Here is a 14585-nt window from a genome sequence, read left to right on the forward strand (position 1 = left end):
AATCAAAGCAATGAAAAGTTCTACATGGTAAAAAAAAAAAAAAAAAAAGAAAGAAAGAAAGCCTGTTAAATTATCCATCCTAATGGGGGACAAAGGAATAAATCATTAGCCATTGTGAAAGGAAAAAAAAAATTGGCTTACACATCGTGGGATTATATAGATTTTTATAGCACCTTAACCAGTTGACTGGTACTTAAAATGGGAGCACTAGGTGGAAGAATAATGGATGAGAATGAATCCCACTAAGCATGAAAAGTTTATTTTAGATGACCCAGAAGAGTAAAAGTAATTACAGTCTTTAATAATATTTATGAGCATGCTGCATTTTTAGAAAGGCAAAATTCATTGAAAAGCAAAAAGGAGCCAGAGGTTGCTACTGCCCTCACATATTATATGTCTGTCTTCCCTAGTAAATGCATGCCTATGGCAAAAAATGTCTTCTGAGGGTTGGGGTGGGGTAACAGATTAGAAACTCTTTCATGACTTTATTTAAAGGAATCTCTGGGGGCACCTGGTTGGCTCAGTTGGCAGAGCATGAGACTCAGGGTCATGAGTTTGAGTCCCACGTTGGACATAGAATGTACTTAATAAAAATTTTTTAAAAGGACAGGTGCCTGGGTGACTCAGTCAACTAAGCCTCTGACTCGTGGTTTTGGCTCAGGTCATGATCTCGTGGGTTGTGAGACCAAGCCCCTGAATCAGGCTCCGCACTCACCGGGGAGTCTGCTTGATGATTCTCTCCCTCTGCCTACCCCTGCCCCCATTGGTGCGCTCTCTCTCTCTTTCTCTCTCCCTCAAAATAAATAAATAAGTTTTTAAAAAAAATTTTTTTAAAGAATCTCTGAATAAAAACCCTGACTTTTCTCTCTCTTCTCTCCCTAGAATCCGAATCGGAAGGTGAAGAAAATTAGATGGCTCAAGAAGCACAAAACCTAGGCTACCACACAACACTTTTACGGGGAATGCTGAACCATCTGAGAAGAGAAACTTGGCTTCTGTTTTCACAAAGGAGAAAAAAAAAATAGGCTAGGCTTCCCCTGTGCAGAGGGGGAAATGGTTTTTGTTTTTGTTTTGTTTTTAAATGGAGCCCTGAGGCATCAGCTGTTACACTTGGGACTCTACCTCTCACTCACTATATGCTAACTTAAAGCCATTCAACAAGGAGTCAAATAAGTCAAATTGAGAAATTAAATACTCAACAGACTCCTCTTTTTTAGCTGTATTTTTCAGGTACTGTGTGGTGAACGCCCCCACTGGTGTCTATAACAGGGCCACTTTGGTAGTTGTGTATCTGCTCGTGTATGTGATTTGACAAACCAGTTTTTTAAAATAAATGGCTTTTTAAAAATCTGGGCTTATATTCTCAGAGCTTTTATTTCTTTAGTGCACATGACCTCTTACGCAGTTGACCTTTCATTGTTATGCTTTTTTCCTCCCCCCAACATTGTGAATGTTTACGTTTCTTGTCATCTATAGGAACAACCCTGTTCCTTTTACCATCATTAAGTAGCACATTTCACTTGTCTTCATACTGAAATAGAAATCGACCCAAAATACATGCACATTAGCACTAATACCATGAATTGATAGTATTGATAATTATTAGGTATGTAAATTTATAGTTCCACACTTTCATGTTTTCCTCAGCGCTATTTCTTCCCTGTTTGGAGGAGAGCTAATTGATGTACATATGTATATAGATCTTTGTCTATGTTTACCACTAGGTGAGTTTAGTCTTTAAATTATCTTGTCCTCAGTAATAACAATGAAGCATCTTACTTATTGCAGAAGCTCACAGTTTATTACATGCTTCTTTCTTAACTCTTGAAAAACTTAAGGACTGCCCCTGTTGCTATTAGGACAATGGTTATCTCCAAGACGAACATTTTCTCTGAGTAAGAGTTGAAACAAGGAGGATGCATGGCAAACAACATTCAGCAAGTGAAGTATATAAAGAACTTTATCACTGTCATGTCATCATCCTGTATCAAAAGACAGTTTTCTAGTTACCTATGTGTCCTCAGGAAGAAGAGGAAATCTTTTCCCTATGACTTAACCACATTCTTAAATCTGTAACATGATGGATTCCTTTAAACACTCAGCCTTTGATTAATTCCTTTCTTCCCATTAGAGTATTCAAGTTCTCTCTCCCAACAATGGACAGAGAAATATCAATTTGAATAGATCCTTTTGAAAAATCATCTGTATGTGAGAATGTCATTTTCATTACACAGGAGCTAGTAAGGGCAGAATAACTAAGCCAGGAATAAAGAGCTTTACAGCACCTTGAAGTGATTAGAATACCGCTGGATGTACATATGTCTTGTTCTTTCTTGAAATTCTGCTGAGCACTGCCCCTCTTCCAGACTAGATTTCTTTTCCAGTCTGTCTGTTCACAATTGCCCTGCTCTTTTATAAAAGAAAATATTAACTCCTCATCCTGTTATGGTACCCTGGGATGAAAACCACCTGGAACTAAACAAAGGGGATAATTCTAGAATGCGTCGTTCTTCCAGAATAGTCCTGTGAGGGGAAAGCAGGAACTTGAAGAGAGAAGAGTCTGATACCTTCCAGGCCATTGATACATGACAAGCCTCCATTTATTTAGCTACCCTTTCATCTAGCTAAAAATTAGAATTATGAAGTGGTAGCCACATACTAGACTTCATGGTAATGTATTTATTTGAATGGAAAAAAATGAAAAATTTTAGTTGGAACATAAATTTGGCCATCTAATTTGGTAAGTGCTGATTGCCAATTAGGATACATGGCATATTTCAGAAGTGGATTAAGTTAAATATGTATCTGATATTTTGACAAAATAGATTTATTAAAGGTAAAATTTTGAAAATTAATGGAATTTGTAATAAAAATTTTGTCAATTTTTATGTCTTATTTTATATATGTGATGTTTAATTTTATACATCAATGTGTAAGACAATTTCCCCTTTCATTTTAGGGGATCTCGAATAAAAAGTGTGTTAGAGAATATTTGGCTTTGTTCCCACTATATCAAAGGTGACCACACTGAGACCTAGAAAGGCACAGTTGTCCAACGCCTTAAAGTTAAGTGTCCAAGATGGAACTAAAGACCCAGCTTCTGAGTCCCACACCTGTACTCTGCTGTGTTCTGCTGTCAAATTAATGAAAATATTATTATTTTCATTTTCTTCTGTCAAATTAGTGAAAATTACAGTTCAAGCAAGTGGTTTTTTTATTTTTTTTTAAGATTTTATTTATTTATTAATGAGAGAGAGAGAGAGGCAGAGGGAGAAGCAGGCTCCCAAGGAGCAGGGAGCCCGATGCGGGACTCGATCCCAGGACCCTGGGATCATGACCTGAGCTGAAGGCAGACGCTTAACCATCTGAGCCACCCAGGCGCCCAAGCACGTGGCTTTTTTAAACTAGCAGTTTTATTGAATAAAATCTGGAGACATCAGAAGATCAATTTTCTAAATTATAAAATGTAGCAATGTTAGGATACTAAATACCTAACATTTTTTAGCACAGAATATTTTTCCCAAAAGGAATTAACAGAATTTGAGATAGTGATTTTAAGGTAAGCAAGCATGGAGGGGGGAAATGCTCAAATAGCAAAGACTTACTGCATCAATAAAGAAGATAATGGTATATATATATATATTTGCCATTTGTGACAACATGAATGGACCTAGAAAGTATTAAGCTAAGTAAAATAACAAAGACAAGTACCATATGATTTCACTAATATGTGGAGTCTAAAAAACAAAACAAATGAACCAACAAAAAGAAGAAACAGACCCATAAATACAAAGAACAAACATGGTTGCCAGTGGGTGGGGGATGGGTGAAGGGGTGTGGGAAATACAGGCTTCCAGTTATGGAATGAGTAAGTCATGGGAATAAAAGGTACAACATAGGGAATACAATCAATGGTATTGTAATAGCATATGGTGACAGATGGTAGGCACACTGGTGAGCATAGCATAATAATGTATTGAGTTGAATCATACTGTACACCTGAAAGAATGTAATATTATATGTGTGTCATTTATACTCAAATTATAAAAGCATCTTAAGTATTTTTAAAACTGACAAAAGTTTCTGGATAGATCACAAATTTTCATTTAATGTTAAAACAAAACAATGAAAGCACTAAAAGAAAATGTAGGAAATACCTTTATAACAGGCCCGGAAAAAGCATAACACAAAGCCCCCCCAAAAAATCTGATTATAACATGTCAAAACTTTTTCCATATTGAAACAGTCATACATGAGTAAGGAACACTAAATGTATGTGGGATCAGTAGAGTTTCAAAAGATTAGATGAAAATGTTTTTTATAAAAATAATAGAATTAACAATACAGCATAAATAGCATCTATAAATCAATAAAAAATTGAGAAAGTGCAAAGTATGAAAAGTCTAGATGCCTAATCCTACCGTTAATCAGAGATGTGCAAAATAATAAGATAAAGTATTTTACTTACTGTGTTGGAAAAAATTCCTAAAACCAATAATCAGCAATGGTCTGTGTGGAAAAGAATATGGGGTTCTTTCCTTTTGTACATGGCCTTTAGAGTTAAAATTTGGCAATAAATATTAACACTTAAAAAAACGCGTATCCTTTGACTCAGCACTTCCGCTCTGGAATCCATCCCATAGGTGTACCCACAGACATTTGTGCAGTGGTCATTCTATTAATAATGAAACTGGAACGGGGCTCCTGGGTGGCTCAGTCGTTAAGCGTCTGCCTTCGGCTCAGGTCATGATCCCAGGGTCCTGGGATCGAGCCCCGGTCGGGCTCCCTGCTCAGCGGGAAGCCTGCTTTTCCCTCTCCCACTGCCCCTGCTTGTGTTCCCTCTCTGTGTCTCTCTGTGTCAAATAAATAAATAAAATCTTTTAAAAAAGAAAATAATGAAACTGGAATGAACTGAGACATTCTTAAAATGTCTCTGTCTAAATGTCTGAGGTGGCGCCTGGGTGGCTCAGTCGGTTAAGCATCTGACTCTTGGTTTCAGCTCAGGTCTTTATCTCATGGGTCATAGGACCGAACCCATCCTGCGTTAGGCTCGTGCTCAGCAGGAATCCGTTTGCATATTATCTCCCTCTCCTCCTTGCCGCATGCTCTCTCTCGCTCTCTCTCTCAAATAAATAAATCTTAAAAAAATAAAATAAGATGTCTGAGAAAGGAACTAGTAAATTATGATAAATCCATATCAGGGACTGAGGTAGACTGAAAAAGTTGTTCATAATATATCATTAAAGGAAAATACAAGTTAAATAGAATATTTTCCCCATTAAGGGGAAAATTATATAAAGCTGTGTTTATATAATGTACCTTTACAAATACATAGAAAGGGAATGATGTTTTCTAATATTTGTTATTTCTGCATTAGTCGGGCAGAGCTGGAAGAAGGAGAGGAGAATTTTCTTTTTACTCTGTATATTTGAATTTCTTTAGAAAGAACATGCAATACCTTGTTAATTTTAAAAATTAATGGATGTTTATTTTGGAAAATATAAAAAAGCTTTTGGAAGAAACTATACATAGTTTTTTGCCACAGAGATGAGCACTTCCAATATTTTTATATTTTTACAAATATGGTTTTGCTTAATTTTTTAAACAATAAGTCCTTTCTACATCAATTTTATGTCCTGCTCTTTATTAAATATTATTCTGTAACATTTTACCACATCAGTAACTCTTCAAAAACATGATTTCACAATACATATAATTGTTCTTGCTATGGATGGGACATATTTATGACTCTATGATTCAATATAAGATATTTTATAACTTTTTGCTTTTAAAAATAACCATTCAGGGCGCCTGGGTGGCTCAGTTGGTTAAGCGACTGCCTTTGGAGCGACTGCCTTCGGCTCAGGTCATGATCCTGGAGTCCTGGGATCGAGTCCCGCATCGGGATCCCTGCACAGCAGGGAGTCTGCTTCGCCCTCTGACCCTCCCCCCTCTCATGTGCTCTCTCTCTCATTCTCGCTCTCTCAAATAAATAAATAAAATCTTTTAAAAAAATAAATAAAAAAATAAAATAAAAATAACCATTCAAAATATTTTCCCATAAGTCTTTGTTTATCTATGATTATTTAGAAAAATAGAAACGGAATTTGGGTCAAAGAATTTGAATATTTTTAACACAAAGTGGTCTTATTTTCTGAATTTGCATTTATACATTTGAATGCATTTTACTCCCATCTTGAGATAGTTCAAGGCAATTATCATTTTAGTCAGAAATTTTAAAACTGTTAGCCTCTAAAGATATGAAAGTTTAAGCTTCTGAAATTCAGCAGATCCAACTTATAAAATCGTAAGAGTAGGGGAAAGTAAAATATTTCATTTTTAAGCCAAGAAAACCAGCAGAAAACACCTCAGGTCTTGCCTGGCTATAGAATCGTCTGATTTGAGCCGCTGTGGCGTCCTCAGCTCAGCTGATTCAACATCTCTGACCTTACCTTCTCCGAGCTAATGGCAATTATTTCTCTCCACGCTGTACTTTTGAAAGATGGTAGGCTTCAAGGTCCCTCCAGATAGATGCTTCTCCACTGCTCTGACCCTCTTCTTGTAAAATAGATGTAAGTAAAGCATTTCTTCCATGAGAAACACCTTTTTAGAGCTCATCTTTGCACATTTAAAATCTCTACACCTTAGTTTTGTGTGTTTCAATGATTCATTGGTAAATAAATAAAAATGCATAGTTTATGGCTTGAATAGAAACAGCACACCTGTGTAACTAGCCATCACATAAGACAGGGAACATTAGCAGAGTCCCAGAAGGGCCCCTATGCCGTTGCTGATCTCCACCTTCGCCTCCTCAACGTAAATCATTATCCTGCGTTCTGACAGCGGAGAGTCATTTGGCCTGTCTTTGAAGTGGATGCAGACAAGGTTATTTTGTTTATCCCTTCTTTCATTCAACTTTGCTTTATCCGTTTTGTTGCTGTCCTTTGTGTTTAGTTCCTTTCTGGTATATAATTAAGTGAACACAGTCTGTCTACCGACAGTAATACCCAGCTCTTTCAGCAAGAACGTGGGAAACAGGGCGCCTGGGTGGCTCAGTTGGTTAAGCGACTGCCTTCGGCTCAGGTCATGATCCTGGAGTCCCGGGATCGAGTCCCACATCGGGCTCCCTGCTCAGCAGGGAGTCTGCTTCTCCCTCTGACCCTCTTCCCTCTCGTGCTCTCTATCTCTCATTCTCTCTCAAATAAATAAATAAAATCTTTAAAAAAAAAAGAACATGGGAAACATGAGAACTTTTTTTTTTTTTAAGGGAGGCAGGGAGGGGCAGAGGAGGAAGGAGAGAGAGAATCTTAAGCAGGCTCCACATCTACTGTGAAACCTGATGTGGGCTCCATCCCACAGCCCTGAGATTATGTCCTGAGCGGAAATCAAGAGTCAGACACTTAATCAACTGAGCCACCCAGGTGCCCCGAGAACATTATTTTTTTAATGAGCCAAAATGTTACACTATTTTATTTTGGCACAGAGAATAATATCTGTTTTTCAGAGAGAGTTTTGGAATGCACACATTTCCTCACGGTAGCCATTACAAAAAGAAAATCATGCCTGCCTTCTCTGAAGGAGTAGTCCCATTTTTATGTGGGCAAGATCGATTCCTTAAAAATTAAATCATAGATTACTGTGGCTTCAGTTATGTGTTCTGCCTCCCACATTTTGCTTTTGCTGCTGTGTAGGCAGAGGAGTATAGAGATGAATTTGGGATTGTTTGGCTTGAGCTTGGAGGCAGCATTCTGCATTAATTAGCTGTTTAACTAATTAGCGAGTCACTTAACTCTTGGTATTTACTTTGCTTAATTGTAAAATAAGGGCCTGGATACGATCATGCCTTAAACTGGGACTTCACAGTACACACCACCCAATATTATATGCAAGACTGTTTTCAGCAGATTCTCTGAGTGGTCTGTGACTTAAGAAAGGTAAAATATAATTAGGCTAGGGTGATGGTTCTCAAGCCTCAGCATGCATCCAGATCACCTAAAGGTCTTAACCTGGATTGCTGGCTGTGCCTCCCCCCAACCCTGCACCGGGAGTTTCTGACTCAGTTGGTCAGAAGGGGCAAGGTCTGCAGGCAAGTTTCGGGTGATCACTGATCCTCCTGGTGTCAGGACAGTACTGAGAACCACAAGGGCAGATGGTTTCTAAGGCCCATTCCCATGCTGATTTCTGCCATCTCTGATGTCTTCAGCTAAGGAGGTGGGTTGTGTTCTGCTCAGCTGTGTATCTTTGATGCATAGCTTGGTAAGAAGTTGGTGTTCAGTAAATGTTTGAATAAATAACTGAGCGAATGTGCCTTAAGAATTTCCTTTTAAAGGTTGATCAAAAATTCATTCTAATGTTTTCCTATGCCTTTTTTTTTTTTTACAAGTTCAGCATTGGGACCACAGCCTGACTGCTACTTAGTAAGAATTTGGATTATTGCACTCTACAGAAATGCATCATTATTAATTGTGTCATTCTCTAAAACAGAGCCAATAACATGTGGGCCCATAACGTACAAAATGATCCTGAAACATCCCTTATCTGTTTCCAAAAGAAACAAAAATACTTTGTTGTGAGTATTGTCTAGCCAGACTCCATAAGAGTGCACTGTGAGTGTTGACAACACAGTGTTGAACAACTGTGAGCCCCTCAGCCCACACCCCCATGCTAGAACAGATCTAAGAAAGGTAAAGTCTCACTGGGCTAGATCATTAGCTCAGAGCTTCTGACCAGCCCACCTGGGGTGGGGCCTGGGGATTTGCATTTCGAACAAGTTCCCAGGTCCTGCTGCTACTGCTGGTCCAGTGACCACACATTTAGAACCACTGGGATAGGGGCGCCTGGGTGGCTCAGTCATTAAGCATCTGCCTTTGGCTCAGGTCATGATCTCAGAGTCCCGGGATCAAGCCCTGCATCAGGCTTCTTGCTCCACGGGAAGCCTCCTTCTCCCTCTCCCACTCCCCCTGCTTGTGTTCCCTCTCTCACTGTGTCTCTCTGTGTCAAATAAATGAATAAATTCTTTAAAAAAAGAACCACTGGGATAGATGGTTTCTAATCCCTTGGTAACTGGGATATTGAAGCAACCCAATCCCATAGAATGGAACCTTGAGTTGGACTAGCTTGAAAGCTTTTGAATTTCTATAATTTCTTCCCTAGCTCTCTCAAACTCCTGTCTCCTCTGAAATTCTCAAGTATTCTTAAGAGGTGTGAAAGAATGTGAAACATCTCAATTCAGACAGTCTTCACTTCTTACAGGAGAAAAAAATCCGTTAAGTAAATACTGGATCCTTTCTTAGCATTCTCTCTTTGAACAGGAAAACCCCGTGGTTTTCTATCCGTGGAACCCCAGAACCAACAGCATCAGCATCACCTGGAAGCTAGAAATGGATATTATCGGAATCCTCTGAGGATCTGCTAAATCAGAAATTCTGGGGGTAGACCCTCCAATCTATTTTAAGCACTCTGGTGATTCTGATGCAGGCTTAGTTTTAAGAGCTGCTGGCTGGACCTAAACTTCAAGTGGAAGACCACCTTGGCACACATTCCTAAAGACATAGGGTAGGAGGACAATTAGAACACAGGCAGGACCAGGCATTGGCACAAATAAGAGGTTAGTGAGGTGAAAAACATGACTTTTTTGGAGGCTGATCAGAGACTGAAAAATATCTCTGGAGGCAAGATGATCTGGCATCCTTCAGTGCTATAGGAGGATAGAAGATGTCAGTGCCCTGTAGTAGCTATAGGATCTAGATCAAGCCATGGAAGTACCTGGCAGCTGATATGAACTCATTCCCAAGTGTGTGGGAATGACTTCTGAAAAGTAATAGTTCTTCTGAACACTGATTTTTTTTCTTTTTATCTTCTTATTGAGCAATGAAATGAAAATATATTTCATTTTTTCTTCTTTCCAATATGCTCATCACCAAGCACAGGTTTTGTAGTAATAAGCAGCAGCTTTTCCAAATGCAATGGTATCTAGAAGATAAGTATTCCCAAACATATCTCAAACTAGACTTCTGGATAATGGAGAGGAACATAAGGGCAACAGAGTAGTGAAAGATGAATTCCGTGTGTACATGCATAGATAGGAGAATTACATTTAGGCAAAGTAGCCTGTAACAAAAGATTGGTAAGGGGTGCCCGGGTGGCTCAGTCGGTTGGTCATCCAACCCTTGGTTTCAGCTCTGGTCATCACCTCAGGCTCCTGGAATCGATTCCTACGTTGGGCTCCACACTCACCGGGACGTCTGCTTGAGGATTCTCTCCCTCTTCCTTTGCCCCTGCCCCTGCTTGCTCATTCACTCCCCCTCCTCTCTCTAAAATAAATAAGTCTTAAAAAAAAAAAAATTGTGAAGTTCTGATGCCACATTACTGCTGGGGATAAAATAACAGATGAATTCGCTGATCATTGATCTTCTTTTGGCCAAACCTTAAAGTTTTCCATGGAGCTTAGAGAAGCTGTTTGTTTACTTTGCCCATATGGCCTCTATAGTCTTTTGTTCACATCAAAACCTGTTTCACGTCATAGCATGTGAATACTCAGTGGCTTCTGAAATATTATGAACAATGGCAATGGCCCAGGGACTATTTACAAGTGCATTTTAAAATTTCCAGATACTGGGGCGCCTGGCTACCTCAGAGCGTGTGAGTCTTGATCTCAGGGTTATGAGTTCGAGCCCCATATTGGGTATGGAGATTGCTTAAAAATAAAATCTTTAAAAATAAATAATTTTTTAAAATTTCCAGATATTTGTTTTTTTAACATGTTATTGCTTTCTACCATAATTTCATTGTGGTCAGAGAACATACACATTGTGATTTCAGAGCTCATACGTTTATTGAGACTTGTTTTATAGCCCAGCACGAGGTCTGTCTTGGTGAATGTACCATGTGCACTTGGAAATCATGTTTAATCTGCAGTTGTTGGATGGAATGTTCTATAAATATATATGAGGTCATGGTGGTTGATGGAGTTGTTCAGAGATTCTGTCTTCAATGATTTCTTTGTCCAGTAATTCTATTAATTGCTGAGAAAGGGGTATTAAAATCAACCTTGATTGTAAATTGTCCATGGCTCTGTTTAATTTGACCAATTTTGCTTCACATACCTAGAAGCTCTGTTATTAGATGCATACACATTTATGATTGTTATGTCTTTCTCATGAATTGGCCAATTTTCATTATGAAATGTCCCTTTTTACCTCTAGTAACGATCTTTATCTTGAAGTCCACTTTATCTGATAGTATAGCCTCTCCACCCTTTTAGGATTCTGTTTGTATGGCATATCTTTTTTCATCCAAGTTATCTGTGTCTTTGTATTTAAAGGTTGACTCTTGTGCACGGCATAAAACTGAGTCTTGCTTTAAAAAAAAAAAAATCCATCTTGATAATCTGTGCCTTTTTAAATGGCATGTTTGGTCCATTACTGATATATTTAGATTTAAGTGTACAATTTTACAATTTTTTCCCTATTTCTCCCCTCTGGTTTTTACTCCTCTGTCCTTCTTTCCTACCTACTTCAATATATTAATTGATTTTTTTTAGAATTCCATTTTAATTTGTTGCCTTCTAGCTATACCTCTTCATATTATCTTTTTAGTGGTTGCCCTGGGGATTACAATGAACAAACACAAATTTTCAGTCTATTTAGAGTTAATATTGTAATACTTTACATAAAATATAAGTACCTTGTAACTGTACAGGTCTATTTACCCTCTCTCCCATCCTTTCTTGTAATAATTGTCATATATACTGTGTCTACAAATAGTAAACACTCCAGAAGTATTATTACCTTTTGTTTTAACAGTTTTGTGTGTTTTTTAATTAAAAAAAAACTTCTTGTATACCTATCCATTTACGTACCATTTTGGTTAAAGAACTTGTTTCACCGTAGCCTGCCCTCCATTTTTTTTGATGAGAGGTGGGGGGAATTCAAATCAATGTTTTGGAACTGCCCCCAAGCTCAAAGCTTTTACACACACACACACACACACACACACACACACACACACACACTTTTTTAAAGGATGGAGGAGACACCCAGTGCTCTTGTCTTCCTCTAAGTGTCAACTCCTCCCATTGGTTGCCCCTACCATAACTGCCTGATTTTTTGGTCCTTCTCTAGTATCTTCAAATAATTGTTTTTCTTACTTTGTTTGGAGTTTGAAGTTGTTACCTATAGGGAGTTTGGTCTTATAGACACTACTTGGCCATTATCAGAAGCAGGAACTTTAACAATTAATTCTTTTAGGAATCTTATTGAACAGCCCACCATTCCAGCTTATAGCTCTATACATATAATACCCACACCTATCCTTGTTCATGTATATATTTACTACATGTAAACTTTTTTTGACTCTGTTATATTTGTCTCATTAAAAAACCTGGAAAAAAATAAAAAACCCTGTAGCTTCTACATCTGGAGAGCTAATATGAGAAACAATGTATCATGTTATTGTTAATGGCTTAAAGGGGGGTTCAGCTTACCCCAAAAGTCACAAGAGACCTAAAAGATAACAAGGAAGAGCCTATGTCTGCTATGAATTTGGCATCTGACTTTGCTAAATTCAAACAATAATTCACATTCTATCCCATGCATAGATCCTACTCAGAGCTACACATGACAGTCAGTTAACTTATGTTCAGTTGATTGCTCACATCTCCAAGGAAAAGGCTCTGGTTCTAGAAACCCTTTTTTACTTGAAATATCATCTCCACTGGGCATTACTTACTTAGCAGAAGCAAGAAAAGCAGATGTTTTATAAAAATAATTTTTAAGGTCCAAGGACAGAAATCTCTATTAAAACTTAACCAGGAAGGTGGTTATGCCCTATAAAAAAAAAAAAAAATCAGGGACTGGGAATTATGCTACTGTGGAGAAGAGAGACTTCCTTGAGGTCATAATTGATATAACAGAGTTAATATCACACAGTGAATGAGCATCAGTATCACACCATGGGAGATGGGGGCAGTTATCAGGCCTCTGATTGTTTTGTATCCTGATAGGCACCTTTAAAAGCTATTATACCTTGTTATGTTCTAGTTGATAGGAAAAACACAAAATTATAAATAATGCCTTATTTCCTGGTAGTTTTACCAGGAAAACTGGTAACTTTAAAAATAGACTGATAAACTCTAAAAATAGACTGATGATAACTTTAAAAATAGACTGTGGGTTTCATTACATTACAGAACTTATTCAATGACTCAATTGTTTTTATTGTAATGTGATATCAAGATATAAGGATACCAAAATCTGTGTTGGTCAGAATTCTACCAGAAGAATAAAACCACTAGGAGATAGATGATTGATAGATCGATCGATCGATCTATATCATTCATTTATTCTTATAATAGCTTTGGAGGATTATGTTTGTTTATGTTCAAAATCTGACATAACATCATTTTTGGGACAGGTGCATCATATGTGATTTAAGAGACTATGGTCTCCCCCTCCAAAATTTTTTTAATTAAAAAAAAAAAGAGACTACGTGCTGTCTGTTCTTCACTTTTATCTTATCTTCTCTTGACTTCAGTTACTTCTCTTGCAAAATCAGATGGTTAGACATGATGAACTCTAAAATTACCTATCTTTCTAAGTGTGTATGATTCCATAATTCCAAGCATAAGACCTGAGACTTGGAGATTCTCCAGAACTTCTTTCTGACCCCTTTGAGCCCCATCTCTATGCCCTCAGAACACCGCAAAAAAATGTTATAATAGAAAGATTTAAAGGGCACCTGGGTGGCTCAGTGGGTTAAGCGACTGCCTTCGGCTCAGGTCATGATCCTGGAGTCCCGGAATCGAGTCCCACATGGAGGGGGGGGGTCCCCGCGGGGAGTCTGCTTCTCCCTCTGACTCTCTTCCCTCTCATGCTCTCTCTCATCCTCTCTCTCTCAAATAAATAAATAAAATCTTTAAAAAAAAGAAAGATTTAAAGACTCACTAATGCCACAAACCACAATTTTTTAAAATGCTCAATAAAATTCATAAAAGCCACTGACCAGTTCCTCCACCATCCTGTAGTTAAAAATAGTTAAGTCAAATGTTAATTCCTGAAGTTGCTTTAGATAGAGGCCAAAGGTTTGTTTGTTTCTTGCCCTTGTGTTTAAAAGAAAAAATATTTTCTATAGACAATGACCAACAAAGTTTCAAGTAAACAAATTAATTCCCCAGAGGTTTTTACGATGTGCGCATTGTTTTAGATGTGGGGAAAATATTCCGGTTCTTGAAATCATGCTGAAAATAAAGAACGATTCTAGTAGTGAAAGATTTGCAAATAACTAAATGAACAAAGTAGATGCCTCTAAGGTTGGACTGCAAAATATGTTAGAAATGTGTACATTCAGGAAAAGTACATAGAACTCATGCAAGAATATGCGGATTCAAAAACAGCCAAATAGCGGTAGCAAGTTAACTCCTGGCAGAGTTACAGCTGGGCCGGCTAACTCCCATATGAAATGTGTGTGCATTGTCAACACCCCCACTCGCAACACATTTTTGTCTTGGGTGCTAGTCTTACTTCCTTCTGACATAGTCTCACAAGGGAAAAATGAAGAGCAAAGGGATCTCAGGGTAGAGAGAACTG

General features: G+C 37.9%; 1 protein-coding gene across 3 annotated transcripts in view; it reads left to right on the forward strand.

Annotated features, from left to right (window-relative positions):
* BZW2 (basic leucine zipper and W2 domains 2) overlaps window positions 1-1350 on the forward strand; it is a 61294-nt gene extending 59944 nt beyond the window's left edge. For all 3 annotated transcript variants that reach the window (XM_025872978.2, XM_025872979.2, XM_025872980.2), the window contains one exon: window positions 883-1350. In XM_025872978.2, coding sequence (XP_025728763.1) covers window positions 883-911 — 29 coding nt within the window. In that variant the 3' untranslated portion in view covers window positions 912-1350. The remainder of the gene's footprint in view (window positions 1-882) is intronic.
* Window positions 1351-14585: the final 13235 nt, after the last annotated feature.

Source organism: Callorhinus ursinus, unplaced genomic scaffold, assembly GCF_003265705.2.
Source record: "Callorhinus ursinus isolate GAN/ISIS: 27379988/994484 unplaced genomic scaffold, GSC_fseal_2.0 scaffold12, whole genome shotgun sequence".
Classification (NCBI taxonomy): domain Eukaryota; kingdom Metazoa; phylum Chordata; class Mammalia; order Carnivora; family Otariidae; genus Callorhinus; species Callorhinus ursinus.